This window comes from Garra rufa, chromosome 12 (genome assembly GCF_049309525.1).
Source record: "Garra rufa chromosome 12, GarRuf1.0, whole genome shotgun sequence".
In the NCBI taxonomy this organism is placed as follows: domain Eukaryota; kingdom Metazoa; phylum Chordata; class Actinopteri; order Cypriniformes; family Cyprinidae; genus Garra; species Garra rufa.
Window position 1 is genome coordinate 41,241,743 of NC_133372.1, and position 18,323 is coordinate 41,260,065.

At 30.3% G+C, this 18,323-nt stretch overlaps 1 protein-coding gene across 1 annotated transcript in view; it reads right to left on the minus strand.

Annotated features, from left to right (window-relative positions):
- Positions 1–4,130: 4,130 nt before the first annotated feature.
- The window catches only part of LOC141347598 (regulating synaptic membrane exocytosis protein 4-like), a 31,796-nt gene continuing 17,603 nt past the window's right edge, over positions 4,131–18,323 (minus strand). The window contains exons 2-3 of the mRNA XM_073852588.1: positions 14,247–14,385; positions 4,131–4,197 (exon numbers count right to left, since the gene is read on the minus strand). Coding sequence (XP_073708689.1) covers positions 4,131–4,197; positions 14,247–14,385 — 206 coding nt within the window. The remainder of the gene's footprint in view (positions 4,198–14,246; positions 14,386–18,323) is intronic.

Here is an 18,323-nt window from a genome sequence, read left to right on the forward strand (position 1 = left end):
TACTTGACACTGGACTTCAGGCATTTTGGCATTTCCCTCTCCCCAGTCTTCCTCCAGACTCTGGCACCTTGATTTCCGAATGACATGCAAAATTTGCTTTCATCCGAAAAAAGTACTTTGGACCACTGTGTTTTATCAAGGGCAGGGTCAATGCAGCTAGCTATCAGGAGATTTTGGAGCACTTCATGCTTCCATCTGCTGAAAAGCTTTATGGAGATGAAGATTTCATTTTTCAGCACGACCTGACACCTGCTCACAGTGCCAAAACCACTGGTAAATGGTTTACTGACCATGGTATTACTGTGCTCAACTGGCCTGCCAACTCTCCTGACCTGAACCCCATAGAGAATCTGTAGGATATTGTGAAGAGAAAGTTGAGAGACGCAAGACCCATCACTCTGGATGAGCTTAAGGCCGCTATCGAAGCATCCTGGGCCTCCATAACACCTCAGCAGTGCCACAGGCTGATTGCCTCCATGCCACGCCGCATTGAAGCAGTCATTTCTGCAAAAGGATTCCCGACCAAGTATTGAGTGCATAACTGAACATAATTATTTGAAGGTTGACTTTTTTTGTATTAAAAACACTTTTCTTTTATTGGTCGGATGAAATATGCTAATTTTTTTAGATAGGAATTTTGGGTTTTCATGAGCTGTATGCCAAAATCATCAATATTAAAACAATAAAAGGCTAGAACTACTTTCAAATGTGTGTAATGAATCTAAAATATATGAAAGTCTAATGTTTATCAGTACATTACAGAAAATAATGAACTTTATCACAATATGCTAATTTTTTTTAGAAGGACCTGTATAACGGCGTGGCTCTGGTATGAGACGGGATCGATGGGCGGAAGGCACTCTTTTATGTAATGAAGATAGACAGCTTTAAGCCTGACAGTGAAGCTCAGCTTTGATAGTGCCGAGTGCTCCGCTGGAGCAAAGCCAGCACACACACGCATAAAATCACACTGCTCCTATAGGCAGATTTCAGACGTATGCAGACGGAAATTCATTACTTCAGTATATGTTGTTTCTAGGAGATGAGCCACATGCTCCATGTCATATTTACCCTCATGACCTCTTCAAATAGAAGGTCTGGCCTTTATCTAATAGCACAACAGCGACTGCCCACTTTTTCATCAGCATACCGGAATTATTTTTCAGATTAATATTTTCCCCATAAAACGTTTTCGATACAGAATTCTAAGCCTTAAACTAAGCCAAAATAAATTATAAATGATATTTAAAGCAAAAAGAGAAAGGTAGCTTACATGACTAATGTATACTTGATGTATTTCATGATTGAATAAATTATTAACTTAATAGTAATAATGACTGATTTTAATGCATACCATTGATTTTAATATATACTGTGAAAGTATTACATAATAGCGTATGTTAATACCTTACGATACTATATATCACTTAAGTATTCATAATTTTTTTTTGTACTTTTTATTAACAAACATCTTCTTGCACGACATATGAGAATAACATAGTATTCATAATTATATTAATATATTATATTATATATAAGCTTACATTTTGTATAATAATTTTGAAGCTCCAATACTAAGCACAATGTTGTAAACTTTATAAAATGTAAAGCAAAAAGACAGACAATCAAACTATAAAAATAATGTTTACTTGATATATTAGAAAATTATGTATTATATTGTAATATATATCAAATGTAATATTAATATTATAATGAACTATTTCATAATTCATTATATTGATATATAATAATATAATATATTTCGCAGCTTCAATACTAATCACAATATTATAAATTATTTAAACTATTTAAAGCAAAAAGTCTGCAAAATATAACTCTAAAGTATATATTATAATGTATATAATTGTAGAAGTACTCCTAATTAATTATTATATTATATTATATTATGTTATATTATATTATATTATATTATATTATTATTATTATTATTCAAATATATAATTTTATATAATACATTTGAAATATTCCTAATGAATTATGTTATATTATATTATATATTTGAAAGCTTAAATACTAATTACAATATTATTATTATTATTATATATTATTATTATAAACTAAACTATTTAAAGCCAAAAATAAATAAATCAGCTAAATATATGTTTTAAATATATTATATATTTTAATAGTAAAATAAATTTTTAAATATTTCTAATTATATTATATTATATTATATTATATTATATTATATATTTGAAAGCTTAAATACTAATTACAATATTATAAACTAAACTATTTAAAACAAAATGACTGCACCATATACTTTTGATAATATGTATAATATATATAATTTTATTTTAATAGTATAATGCATTTTTAAGCATTCCTTATTAATGACATTAATCTATTATATTATGTTATATTATATTATATTATATTATTTTTTATTTTAAAGTTTAAATACTAATCACAATATTATAAGCTAAACTATTTAAAGCCAAAAATAAATAAATCAGCAAAATATATGTTTTAAATATATTACATATTTTAATAGTAAAATACATTTTTAAATATTTTTAATTATATTTTATTATATTATATATTTTGAAGCTTAAATACTAATCACAATATTATAAACTTTAAGGCAAAATTACTGCAAAATGTACTTTTAAAGTAAATATTATATTATAATGTATATAATTTTATTTTAGTTGCATAATGCATTTTTAAGTATTCCTAAATAATTACATTATTATATTATATTATATTATATTATATTATATTATATTATATTATATTATATTATATTATATTATATTATATTATATTATATTATATTATATTATATTATATTATATTATATTATATTATATGCATAATTTATTTTTTACTCTTTAGGTAGATTCTTCTAAGAAAATTGATGTAATTTCAGCTATCTACACAGGTGAAGAATCCCATATTGCTTATCGTAGCCTTTCACTTTTTTTTTCAGCAAACAGAAGGCAGACACTTGTGCTCGGATGAGATTAATTAGGTCTTATTTTTTGTAACAAGAGATCCATTTTAGATACAGAAACAGATGGTGGTGGAAAAAAGGTGTGTATTCTTTCTGCAAGCAAAAAAGGGGCCAAAGAGGGCAAAAGTGTGCTTGTTTGAGCAAATGAAACCATCCCGACATAAGGTATTTTTACATCCCCTATAAAGATGCAATGCCACATCAAAGTTGATATAAGGCATCTTGTAAAAGAAATGCTACTTATTTTTACTTCTTTACTTTTCACTGTATAAAAGCCCATATTGCTTATTAGAGCTTTTTCACATTTTTTTCACCAAACAGAAGCCACTTGTACTCGGATGAGATAAATTAGGCTTAATTTTTTGCAACAAGAGATCCATTTTAGATACAGAAACAGATGGTGGAGGAAAAAAAGTGTGTATTCTTTTTGCAAGCAAAAAAGGGGCCAAAAAGGCCAAAAGGATGCTTGTAAAAGAAATACTACTTATTCTTACTTCTTTACTTTTTACTACAACTGAGCTATTTGTAGGTTGATTGCCCTGAAACACTTCTCTTCTTATTAGACAATTCTGATATAGCAACATTGGCTCAACCAATGGCGTGAGTTTGGGGCGGGACTATCTATTTTGACCGACCAATAGCAAATGGGTGAGTGTTAAGGAAACCTGTTCAAAAATACTCATTATTTTGCCATTTCTGCACAAAAAGGGCAAATTTCTTCTTTTAAATGCATATTTATTTTAAAAAGCTACCCTTGACTGTCCATTCTCCTATTCACCTTCAGTCCTCCTTTCAAACCTGTCTCTCCCTCCTTTCTCCATTCCTGTTCCTCCGTGTTTGTTCTCAATAATCCTCCACACTAATGTGGACGGATTCATAATTAATTTTCTTTCTGTGGTCTGACCTCGATTCTCTCCAGCGCCCCTCCACCCGTTCCCGGTTCTGTCTCTTTCGCTTGCCGTCTCCGCACAGGTCTATTTATAAAATGCTTTTGGGAGGGTCCAGACAATCCTGATGCCTAATACTCAGACTGGGCATCCCAAGAGATGCCATTTTCATCGCCTTCTCGTTTTTTTGCTCGTTTTTCACTCCGTCCTGTCTCTTTGTCCCACGTCAATATCTAGTTCATCATTTAGTCTCTCCTCTGGTGTCTCTATCCGCTTGTCTCTCTGTTCTTCAAGGAACAGTCATCATTTACTCCCAAGATGTCATTCCAAAGCCTTATAGAACACAAACGGAGAATCATCACACAGTCCATATAACCACATCACAACAGAAGAATCGGAAAAGTGGACCGTATAAATTATTTCCAAGTCTAAGCTAAAAATTTGAACAAATAATTTTGCTTGTTGTGCAAGACTTTTCAGAGAACGCATTCTTAAAACATGATTTTTTTCACATGATTTGAATAACAGTGTTGAAAAGAAGACTTAATATTTTATGCAGCGTTGCATATTTAGTAAATTTAGCTTATTTTAAATATTTTTAGATACATATCCAATGTGCATCTTGTCAGAAAGCCGCTTTTGGTTTTGCACAGTTTGCCAATGAACTACAGCTCTGTGTAGTAAATGCTGCTCTATCTGAAAGCACACATGTGAAGATTTACTACTGACTACAAAACCAGCTTTACTGACAAGACGCGCATTTTGATATTGCATGTGATTTATCCTACTAGATATACACTACCATCAATAAACACACTGCGGGCTAATCCTTTTATATAGAAAGGCTGAATTAAAATGATCAAAAATGACAGCAAAGTCATTTAAAATGTTAAAAAAGATTTATATTTCAAATAAATGCTGTTTTTGTAAACTTTTTTCTTAGTAATCTTTAAAAAAGTATGTTAAGCATTAAAATTGAAAATGGTTATTTTAAATTGCAATAATACTGTTTTTATTGTAGTTTTGATCAAATAAATTAAGCCTTAGAATGTTAAAAAACATAATATTTTATTTATTCATTTTTTATTACATTTTTATATGATAATTTTTTTAACCAAATGTACACTTTTTGAACACAGTTTGAACTAAAATGATCAAAAATGACATTTAAAATATTACATTTATATTTCAAATGATTGCATTTAAAAAAAAGTTTCATAGTAATCCTGAAAAAAGTAATTTAAGCATTAAAATAGAAAAAAAGTTATTCTAAATTAAAAATTCAATTTTATATATATATATTTATTTATTTATTTATTTGTTTATTTTTTGAAAAAATTCAATTATATACACTGCCGTTCAAAAGTTTGGGGCCAGTAAGACTTGTAATAGTCTTTAAAGAAGTCTCTTATGCTCATCAAGGCTGCATTTATTTGATCCAAAATACAGGGGGAAAAAAACAGTAATATTGCATAATGTTTTTACAATATAAAATAATGTTTTTTATTTTAACATACTTTAAAATTGAATTTATTCCTGTGATGAAAAGCTGAATTTTTATCAGCTGTTACTCCAGTCTTAAGTGAAACATGATCCTTCAGAAATCATTCTAATGCTGATTTATTATTAGAATGATCAATGTTGGATAATATCAACAGTTGTGCTGCCAAATATTTTTTGGAACCTGTGATTTTTTTTTTTCAGGATTCTTTCATGAATAACAAGTTTAAAAAGTACAGTGTTTATACAAAATATAAGTATTTTATAACAATGTAAATTATTTATTATTAACTTTTAATAAACTTTTAATAAACTTTTAATTATTAACTTAATGCATCCTTGGTGAATAAAAGTATTCATTTCTTAAAAAAAAAAAAAAAGAAAGAAACTAAATAAAATAAAATAAAATAAATAAAAATGTACTGACCCCAAACGGTAGTGTATTTGAAAAAATTCAATTATATATATATATATATATATTATATATATATATATATATATATATATGTATATGTATGTATATATATATATATTTTTTTTTTAACTAAATTATATACATATATAATTTTTTATTTATTTTTTTTTACCAAAAGTTTTTAAATTAATACATTTTTTATTTTTTTATTATTATTATTTTAAACCAAAAGTACACTTTTTCAAAGCACAATTTAAACTAAAATGATCAAAAATGACATTTATAATGTTAAAAATTATTTATATTTCAAATAAATCTCCTTTAAATAAATATTTCTTTTAAACATTTTACATAGTCATCCTAAAAATATATATATTAAAATAGAAAAATGTTATTTTAAATTGCAATAATATTACATAATAATAATAATAATACTATTTTTGTTGTATTTAAAATAAATTATATTGTATATTATCAAATAAAGAAAGCCTTGAGATGTTCAAAATCATTTAAATATCATACTGACCCCAAATGTTTCAATTGTAGTGTACTTATATATATGCATACATCTAAAAAGCAAAATGTGTGATATCATTGTTGTCAGGTTTTATATTGCTGATTTAAAACATCTTATTAATGCATAATCTTGACATATGTTTAGATTTTTTCCATTTAAGTAGACATGAGCTGCACTGGAATGAGAAATAGCTGCTGAAAGATGGCAGCCAAGTAAACTGATTTTGAAAACAACTTTCAATCTGTTCATCTCACAAAGTTATATCATATGGCTTCAGAAGACTTGGAATGTAGCACACCTAACTTTTAAGGTTTTTGTGTGTGTGTGTGTGTTTTTTCATTATTAGGACCAGAACTTGACAGTTGTGGTCATTACGAACGGCCATTTGTTCAACAAGCTGAGTGAAGTTCCCTCAAAACATCTCCGTTTGTGCTCCACAGAAGAAAGATGGTTGGGTTTGGTTTTGAGAGTGAGTAGATGATGACAGAACGTTCATTTTTGGACAAACTATTCCTTTCACCCTCTTCCTTTCTCTCATGTGACGTTTCATCATTCTATTTGGCAAACCGGAGAGTGATTATTAGTCACTGGCCCCTGCGTGCACTGGCGTCAGCAGCAGCCATCAGTAAACACACATGCATTACTACAAACGCTTCACAGAGTGACAAATACACCTATCACCGCTCCACATATTACACGCCACATTCTTGATGTCACTCGAATAAACATTTGTCTGTGTTATGTGTTAATCATGGCGTTTCAGCGCACTGCTCTCAATTGCTTTATATATCACTGTCTCTGCACTGTTCTTCTGCCACTTTGGTATTCATTGCATGCAAACTTTTTTAAACAGATGCTCCGTTCCTGCATGCAAGTACAAGAGTTATTGTTTTCTGGAAAAAGTGAAAGGTATGTGGGACATGTTTATACATCTGAAATAGAGTGCAGACTTATTTTTAAATGTGGTGGAGACAGTGTTATTTTAGTATCAGTGAGATACTGTTATAGTTTTATCAATATTTTGAATTTGTTTAATTTTAGGTCACTTTTTTAATAATTTTGTTGCGTGTTGTCTTTTTTAGTCATTTTTAAAAGTGTTTATGTAATTTTTATTTCAAGTTTAACAATAAAAATTAGAGATGTTTCCTCTGCAACTGGCTAAAATAAAATAAGTTTAAGGGTTTTCTTAATATTTAATTTAATTCATATATTTATTTGAAGTAATACAATTTTTTATGGTTTTAATTTTAGTTAACTATAATAACCATAAATGAAAATGATCTGCTGTTCAATTATGTTTTTTATCTCTCAATTTAGCTAGAGTTTTAACCAATTTGTTGAACACAGATCTAAACATTAGAGTCATAAAGTATTTGAACACTTAAACATTTATGAATTTCATTGCATATGAAATTGTGTTGATTTTAAAGAAGGATGGAGCATGCATGGTTTCATGCAAAACATTTCACACACACAAAATAACCATAAATGAAAATGATCTGCTGTTAAATTATTTAACATATATTTTATATATATTTTATCTCTCAGTCTAGCTAGATTTTAACCAATTTGTTGAACACAGATCTCAACATTAGAGTCATAAAGTATTTGAACACTTAAACATTTATGAATTTCATTGCATATGAAATGACATTTATTTTAAAGAAGGATGAAGCATGCATGGTTTCATGCAAAACATAAATTTGTTATGTTTTTAATGATAAATAAGTAAATCTGCTGTTTAATTATATTTCTATCTCTCAATCTAGCTAGATTTTTAACCAATTTTTTGAACACAGATCTCAACATGAGAGTCATAAAGAATTTGAACACTTAAACGGTTATTAATTTCATTGCATATGAAATACCATTGATTTTAGAGTAGGATGAAGAATGCATGGTTTCATGCAAAACATTTCATACACACAAAAAATAATATTGTTTTAAATGATAACTAAGTAGATCTGCTGTTCAATTATATTATTATCTCTCAATTTAGCTATATTTTTAACCAATTTATTGAACACAGATCTCAACATTAGAGTCATAAAGTATTTGAACACTTAAACATTTATGAATTTTATTGCATATGAAATACCATTGATTTTAAAGAAGGATGAAGCATGCATGGTTTCATGCAAAACATTTCACACACAGAGTAGATATGCTGTTTGTAATTAAGTATTTGGAATCTTTTTTGATGTCAAATGTCAAACCCATTGATATTTTTTTGCTAGCACACCTGTGTGAACCTGAGGGCATTTACTTTTGCACTCATATTTACTTCACTGCATTTTAGTTCCTGGCTGTTTATAAAATATCAAATATAATTTTTTTTATTTTATTCAGGACATCAAATATCATCATATTTTTAGTCCATGCACCATGAGCAGTTCTGCTTTTGGAGTTATAATTAGGGCGTTAGATTGCTGCTTTCTAGGGCATTTTGACAGGTCCATTACATAAATGTCACTAACGTGACCTCTTTCGCACTTCTTGCTCCCCAAATAAGACATTTTTACTGTCAAAAGTGTGAGTTCTCCTGGTCAGAGATCCAAGAGATCTTTGGAAGAGTAACTCAGAAAATGCATCAGTCTTTAATGTAAAACTGTAAAAGCACCTATAAAAGAATTATAACAACTATGCTTTTTTATAATTTTTTTATATATTATAATTTATAATGTTTATTGATCTTTATAAAATTTGCAATACATTTAAATGTAAGGTTTTGCAGAAGACAACTGTCAAGAAATAATGCTCTATACAATTTTTTAATATTTTTTTCCTTTTCAATTTTTAAAAATGTTTTAATAATGATTTTTCTAATGTTCAATTATCTTTTTTAATTGTAGTCTTAAAAGTGCATTAAAAACAGTAACATTTTAAAATATTTTTACTATTTAAAGTAACTGTTTTCTATTTGAATATATTTAAAAAATATAATTAATTCATGTGTGTTCAAAGCTAATTTTTTTTAGCATAATTGTTCCAGTCATATGATCCTTCAGAAATTATTGTAATATTCTGATTTGCTGCTCAAAAACAACAAAGTAGATTTTTGTCAGGTTTCTTTAATGAATGTTCAGAAAGTTCAGAAGAACAGCATTTATCTGAAATAGAAATCTTTTGTAACATTATAAATGTCTTTATCATAATTTTTGATCATTTAAAGCATCCTTAGGAGGTATTATTAATAATAAATAATAATAATAATTAATAAAGGTATTCATTTCAATAAAAAAAATATTAAATTTAAATTAAATTCAAAAAACAAAATTATACTGCCTCCAAGATTTTGAATGGTATCGCGTATAATGTTTATTTCTGATAAATGCTGATCTTTGGATTTTTCTATTCATCAAAGAACCCTGAAAAAAAACTTTTTAAAATATTGATAATAATAATAATAAAAATGTTTCTTGAACAGCAAATCAGCATATTAGAATGATTTCTGAAGGATCATGTGACTGAAGACTGGAGTAATGATGCTGAAAATGTAGCTTTGATCACATAAATAAATTAAATTTTAAAATATATTCAAATAGAAAACAGTTATGTTAAATAGTAAAAATAGTTCAGAATTTTACTGTTTTTGCTGTACTTTGGACCAAATAAATGCAGGCTTGGTGAGCAGAAGAGACTTTATGTCAACTTTATCTTGTCTAAACGGCAAGTTACAAACAATATCCAATGGAAACAGATGAAATAAACACTAGATACTGAATAAATAGAAACCTCCATCAAAGTATATCTGAAAATGCCACTGTATCAAATCAGCCTTGCTCAATGACTTTCTGTCAGTTGTTGTCAAAGCCCAGACTGACAGTGAGCGTTTATGTAAAATATGTTTTACTCTATTATGTATTCATAAGATGCATAAGATGCAATGTAATATGGTAAAATATCCTCAGCGGCAGCCAAAACTGTAATCCCCGTGCTCCATAAACTGCACAGTAATCCTGCTGAATTGGGCTGGATTTTACTCCCATGATGGAGATCCACAGGAAGAACATCTGACTATATTACATAAGGTTTGCAGGGAGTTTTTGTCTGTTTGTGAATTTCTAATGGCGCTCTGGGTATTGGACAAAGAGTTTGAGCGGAAATATATGCAAAATAGACCAGCGGTTGAGCAGAACATATCGTTATAATTATGTAACTGAACATATTGTTTGGAAGTGAACTACAAGCGCATTTCAGAAGTTTGGTCATTAATGAGTTCTTATTTTAATGGCTTTGTCTGAATAATCTTAATGAATATATTTAAAGTTTACATCATCTTCCATCCTCTCTTTCAGTTTTGTCCCAATACGTTTTGTCTTAATTATCAAATTCAATGACATTCATACTTTATAAGTGTGCCTCACATGTCCAAATAGTTTTGGGCCACAGTATGTCTAGTAATAGTTGTTAATTAATTTAAGGTGAGACACTGCAGGTGAATGCAGTAAAAAAAAAAAAAAAAAAAAAAAAAAAAAAAAAAAAAAAACTTACTTACCCAGTTGATTGATTACATTGATAATTGCAAACACTTTTTGTTAAGCTTTCTAAAATGCAAATGAGGTATTGTTTAATGAAATATGCACTAATTTGCATAACTTTCTGGTACAAAAATCTGAACACTGGAGGAAGTCAGTTTTAAAAATCTTGTTTAATTTTGTTTTTGACATATTAGAGTCAAAAGTTTTTACCAAGGGAATTTTGGTTATCTTATTTTTGTCACTCCATAATTCCGAAAATACTCAGAACAGACAGAAAGCAGTATATTTTCAAAATTTTTAGGGAAATGTTAAAATGTTGTATATAATCACACAAATTATATATGAACAAATACCTCTGTAAAAACCTTCAGGATACTGACAGGAATAAAAATGATGGAGATTTATGGCTCAGTGTAGGACAAAAACTCATTTTGAGAAAAAATTTTAAATAGCCTTTAAAAAGCCTCTAAAAGTACATATTGTAATTAAAATCTATTGAAACAACTAGATAAAATGCTATGAACAAACACTTAACAGTGTCTTTTGGATGTTTTCTTTCCACTAGTCTGAAAAAACATTTTATGAAAAACCAAAAAGCCCAAAATCTCAGATTTGACAGGTACAAGAAAAAAACGTTTTTATTTTGCCTTAAAAAATTAATTTGTTCAATGAAAAAATAGCAATATTATTTACTATATTGTGATAGTCATTAATATACTATTATGTTTTTAATTAATATTTTGGATTAGATTTTGTTTTTTGGTGTGTATTTTTATTCATTTGCATTCATATTTCTATTTTAAACATGTCTATATCATATTTATTAAATATTATTTTCTTAGTTATTTTGTTTATATCATTTATTTAGTTTTAGTTATTTTAGTACTTCATCTTCAAACTAATAGAAAATTACAACTGTTGACTTGACAACTAGCTGACATAAAACTATTTTAAAAATATTTTTTACTTACTATTTCAGTTAATGTTTATTCAATTCAAGTTACGGGAATGTTTTTATGGGTTTAGTTTTCGATAATAATAAAAGCCCTGGTTCAAACTAGCCTAAACCTGCAAATATTTTCTTCATTTATGTATAACAACTTTCTGGCACATTGGAACTGAAGTTAAACAGCTTTTGTCCTCACAAATCTAAAATAAGACTGCATCACGCAAAACCCAAAACCTTCGTCTTTGATGTGACACAACTGACAGTGTCCAGATCAGAAATGAGTTTACAGTTCATCAACACAGAAGGTCTGATCTCTGGATTTCATTCAGAAACGGAGCAGACAGAGAAAAGGTTTATTACTGAGAAAGAGGGGTTTATATTGTGGGTTATGTAACTTATGGGAATACCTCAAAGACTTTTTATTTATTGCTCAATATAAGATATAAGCACAGTCTCCTGAGAGTTATTGGATGAACATCCCTGTTTCTAGAGAAATGTAATGCAATAACACATACGATGTATCCCAAACCAATAAAATGGGAATGGAGACCTGTAATTCCTGCAAACAGTAATTCACAACCGAGGGTTTTTAAGTCGATTCCAGATTTTAATTTTGCTTTGTTATTCTGGTAATACCGAAACTATGATTTTTAATGAAAATACTAAGGTTGTCAAAAGATAGACAAAGAAAAAGGAAGATTTGTCTGGATGAAACTTGTAGCTGAATATATCCAAAGGCTAGAGTTCTCAAGCTCTTTTCTCATCTCACCTGTGCTTTTCGTCAGTAATGCAACACCCTTTCCTATATTTATCCCATCAAATGTATCACCTGATACAAAAACTGATAACAAACGGAATGCTCTCGCAAAATAACAGATTCTATATTTGTCAGATTTCTTCAGTTTGAGAGGAAGCAGTCAGTGTTGATTGCTGTCTGTAGATTTAAAGTGAAACGCAGTGTAAAAATGGTTATTTTTACAGTATTAGTAAATGGGTGCCGTCAGAATGAGAGTCCAAACAGCTGATAAAAACATCACAGTAATCCACAAGTAATCTATACCACTCCAGTCCATCTTATGATGTGAAAAGTTGCATGTTTATAAGACACAAATGCATTATGAAGAGGTTTTTAACTTCAAACCATCACCTCCAGCCAAAACACAAGTCCTTAATATCTATAATACTGCTTACACTAGTGAATCAGAAGAGAAATATGCAACCGTTGACAAGTTAAAACAGTCTAAAACAGACCTAAACAAATATGTTGGTGTATTTTGATGTGAAAGGACAACTTTTTACTGGAGGAAACTTATTATGCAATATAGTTAAAAAAAAAAAAAGTCTTAATGATGGATTTGTTTCTTACAAACATGCAGTTTTCACTTCACTAGATGTTAAAGGAGAAGTTCACTTCCAGAACAAAAATGTTCAGATAATTTACTCACCCCCTTGTCATCCAAGATTTTTATGTCTTTTTTCTTCAGTCGTAAAGAAATTATGTTTTTTCAGGAAAATTTTTTAGGATTTCTCTCCATATAGTGGACCTTCTATGGTGCCCCCGAGTTTGAACTTCCAAAATGCAGCTTAAATGCAGCTTGAAAGCGCTCTAAACAATCCCAGTTGAAGAAGAAGAAGGGTCTTATCTAGCGAAACGATTGGTTATTTTCTAAAAAAAATTGTCAATTTGTATACTTTTTAACCTCAAATGATCATCTTGTCTAGCTCTGCATCAACTCTGTGTATTCCAGTTCAAGACAGTTAGGGGATGTCGAAAAACTCCCATCTCATTTTCTACTCCAACTTTAAAATCAAAATTGTATACATCCTACAAAGTGAACGTACAAAGTAGATCAAACGGCCTTTACAAAAAAAGGTAGAACAGCACTGAAGATGAATGAGATGGGAGTTTTTCTACATACCCGAACTGTATTGAACTTCACAGAAAAGACGAGCATTTGAGGTTAAAAAGTATATAAATTGTCAATTTAAAAAAAAATAACCAATCGTTTTGCTATATAAGACTCTTCTTTCTCGTCTGGGATCGTTTAGAGCACTTTGAATCTGCATTTAAACTGCATTTTTGAAGTTCAAACTCAAGGGCACCATAGAAGTCCACTATATGGAGAGAAATCCAAAATGTTTTCATCAAAAAACATAATTTATTTACGACTGAAGAAAGAAAGACATGAACATCTTGGATGACAAGGAGGTGAGTAAATTATCTGTAAATTTTTGTTCTGGACGTGGATTTCAGTCCATCCTTTACCTGATGGACTAAAGTGGTGTGGATTATTGTGATGTTTTCTTATTAGCTGTTTGGACTCACATTCTGACGGCACCCATTCATTTCATTGGTGAGCAAGTGATGTAATGCTGAGTTTCTCCAAATCTGTTCTGATGAAGAAACAAACTAATCTACATTTCAGATGGCCTGAGAGTGAGTAATTTTCAGCAAACGTTCATTTTTGAGTGAACTATTTCTTTAAAATGAATTAGTATTTTAAGATTTATAATACTCACTTTCCCTCTGAGCCGTAGCTGTTCATGCTGTCCTCTATAGATTCGTGGCTCGCCTGCCGGACCGTACGGCTGGGCATCTCTACGGCCAGCCCTGTCTCTGTACTCCTCTGAATGCCCTTTAACCTGCGACCCTCTGGATCTGAAACAAAGAAAGAAAGGTAAGTTCACCTGAAACTATTAAAACCAAGTCTCTGATTTTAGCCCCTCCTTCAGTGTAATTTTGTGGCAATGTTTACTATCCAGTAGGTAAAAATTGTGTTTCATCATCACACATCTCTTCATAAGCCGCGTGATTCAAGATATCATTCATGTCTGTAGCACAAACTCTGTCTGAACGGCAAGGCATGGAAAAAGCAAGTTCTATCCTCTCCATATCAGACTGAATAAAAATGATGCGATAACATTGCCGCCAGGTAGAGCACTGGTTGTATTAAAAATAAATCCTTTGAAAAATATAATCTTCTTGTATAATTCAAGTATGTAGTGGTGCCTTACTGAACTCAGAAGGCTTAGAGGACAGATTCACAAAGCCTGGACTTTTTCCTAGTAAAGGTGAAGGGGATCAGCCACAGCCTGATCGCTTTACTAGCCCATGACCTCATGAATAAATTTCTATTCAGAGAATGAGTTTCAGAGTCATTTCAAAGCTGAATGTCATCTCGTAATGGTTTTGTTACTCATATTTTTGCATGCACTTTATATAAATCAACATATGTCCACAACCCATTTTGCTTTCAGTGACTAACATATTTGTGAATGGAAATATATATGGTCAGTAAGATTTTTTAAATGTTTTTAAAAGAAGCCTCTTATGCTCACCAAGGCTGCATTTATTTGATCAAAAATACAGTAAAATCAGTAGGATAGTGAAATGTTATTACAATTTAAAATAACTATTTTCTGTTTTAATATATTTTAAAATGTAATTTATTCCTGTGATACAAAACTGAGTTTTTAGTATTATTACTCCAAATTTCAGTGTTACACAATCCTTCAGAATCATTCTAATATGCTGATTTGCTGCTCAAGAAACATTTATTATCAATAATTTAAAACAGGTGTGCTGCTTTTATTTATTTTTTTTTTTTGGAAAATTATTTACTTCAAATAGAATTTTTTTATTATAATTATAAATGTAACTTTTTATCAAAAATAAAAATAAAATCTTACTGACTTCAAAATGTGAAATTATACTATATTTTGTATTATTTTTTATTATCAATATTTTTAATACATTACATCACCTTTGATTTCACACTGATTTTAAATGTTAATTAGAGAAAAACATTTTTGTTTTTGATCATTGATCAAATTATTTCTATTTTCCGATGACTAATTAATACATATCTTAATTTCAAATTTATTTATTTTTTTTCTTTAAATGCAACAGCAAGTAAGATTGATACATATTTCTTTTTTGTCATTCCGGAAGGCTGCATGTTATCTACTGAAATGCGTTCGATCCACATGAAAAGCACATGCTCTCTGCAGTGATGGGAATGCAGCCATTTTCACAGCTTTCTCCTGGACGTGAAGCACATGGCCTAGTTAGGCCATTCCTAAAAATACAGTCCTCTTTTGTCTTTTCCTGCATTTCTGGAGCACTCGGCACATGCTAACTAGCATGTCAGTGTAACCTTCCAAAACAGAACATCATGTATCAGGAAATGCACTAGAAATGCCAGGGTTGCTATGGGAGACAAGCACAGTGTGTGCTTCACTGCATCTCTCTCTCTTTCTTTGGCCTTTTTATGTTGGATGAACATGCCTGAAAAAAGTGATTTCACCTTTTCACAAAAAATCAGTCAAATCCTAGCAAAACTCGATTTTTACATGTGCATTTGGGTGGTCTTCAGGGTGTTGCCATGTGGTTGCTAAAATGTTTTGATTGGTTGTTGACATATTGCTTACAATTTGTAAGTTTTTCGCCGATAGAGGGCGCATATTCAGAACATTAGAAAAACAAAGGCATAGTTTGACGATGCCATGATTTAGTGTGGAATCATGGGAGTTGTTGTCTTCATCCCCCATGCAATCTGACGGGACTCGGGCGGAAATCATGTTCATGGATGAGCTAATGTATTAAAGACTTATTAAAGTCACTGTACCACAAAGCAGGGTGAATACATTTGAGTGTGTTTAAAGTTCTGTTATAAAGCTACTCTGTGGATAATGCTACTCTGTTTTCTACAAAATAAAACCAGGTAATCGGGGATGTACAGTATGACGTCATTGGCAGGCAACGCAATGACATGGTCCGTTAAACTAGTTAAAATTGCTTATTTCTCTGGATTTAAACGTACTTTCTAGATAATTTCGGGATAATGTAAGTACACAAGTCAGCAAAATATATAACACTGTTTTAGCATTTTTAACATATTTTAATAAAAAAGATATTGTGCCTTTAAAGGAGTAGTTCACTTTCAGAACAAAGATTTACAGATAATTTACTCACCCTCTTGTCATCCAAGATGTTCATGTCTTTCTTTCTTCAGTCATAAGGAAATAATGTTTTTTGAGTAAAACATTTCAGGATTTCTGTCCATATACTGGACTTCTATGGTGCCCCTGAGTTTGAACTTCCAAAATGCAGCTTCAAAGGGCTCTAAACGATCACTGATGAGAAAAGAAGTGTCTTATCTAGCAAAACAATGGTTTATTTTCTAAAAGAAATTACAATTTGTATACCTTTTAACCTCAAATGCTTGTCTTGTCTTGTTTGGCAAGACAAGCATTTGAGATTAAAAAGTATATAAGTTGTTAATGTTTTTAGAAAATAACCCATCATTTCGATAGATAAGACCCTTCTTCCATGGCTGGGATCATTTATAGCCCTTTGAAACCACATATAAACTGCATTTTTGAAGTTCAAACTCGGGGGCACCATAGAAGTCCATTTATATGGAGAGAAATGCTGAAATGTTTTATTTAAAAAAACATAATTTCTTTATGACTGAAGAAATAAAGACATGAACATCTTAGATGACAAGGGGTTGAGTACATTATCCGTAAATTTTTGTTCTGAAAGTTAGTGAACTACTTCAGGCCTACATTTATTATAGCTAAAGTCCGTAATTTTTTTGTGTTCAAAATGTACATTTATATAATAAGTGAGTACATTATGAATCCATTTTCCAAACCGCGTTTTTGGCTTATCCTGAATCACTACGGCACACCTATAATACGTTTTTATATTCGGACTATTTCAGGCTGGTTCTGCGGAGTAGCTCAGTACCTGCGTGATTCGTCATAGATGTAAACAGAGAGAAGTAGCTCCGGCTACAATGTTCTTCCGCATGTTCTGTTTATTAACCGCTAGAGCGCCAAAACGTTATCGGAGTATTTTTATTTTGGGAAACTTCACTACATTCCAAATCATAATATCGTTTTTTTTTTTTTCATTTCATTTCTTAAAAATATGTCGTACTTCGTTATTTTGAAGCGACGAAATCGTCAACACCCGTTTGATTCATTAAAGAGCCGATTCTTTTCTGATTCGCAGACCGCACTGAATGATTCGTTCACGAACTGTTCAAATGATTCAGTCGAGTCTCCAGTAAACAATTTAGTTAATTCACAAGCCTCAAAATGAGCCGAGACTGGGATATCCTCGGAGGTCGACTGATGGTGCGAAAAGTAAGTTACTATTGTAGAATTTTAGGATTTATTATTGTAAATGAAAATCATTTTTAGGTCACCACTGTCGGTTGTTTGTGGACCTGCGTGCTTGAATGAGAACATGTGAATCACAATTATGTATTTTGCAAAACAATTAAACAATACCGTAATAAAATAACGAAAATTAATGCTCAAGGATCTTCCCCACTGCCGAACAGTTTAAAACATGTATGTTTGCATAGTGTTCTGCTTAAAATTGTATATATTTTTGCCCCACGTGACGTCTGTATATTGTCAACACACATTCTGTTTTTCCTCATTTTAAATGCTTTTAAAAAAATAGTGTATGACAAGCCCCCCTTCCCCAGATATTTTGAGAAGTAGGATTATATAAAATATATAATATGAAATGATCAAATATTAAAGTACACTACCAGTAAGATTTTTATTGTTTGCTGA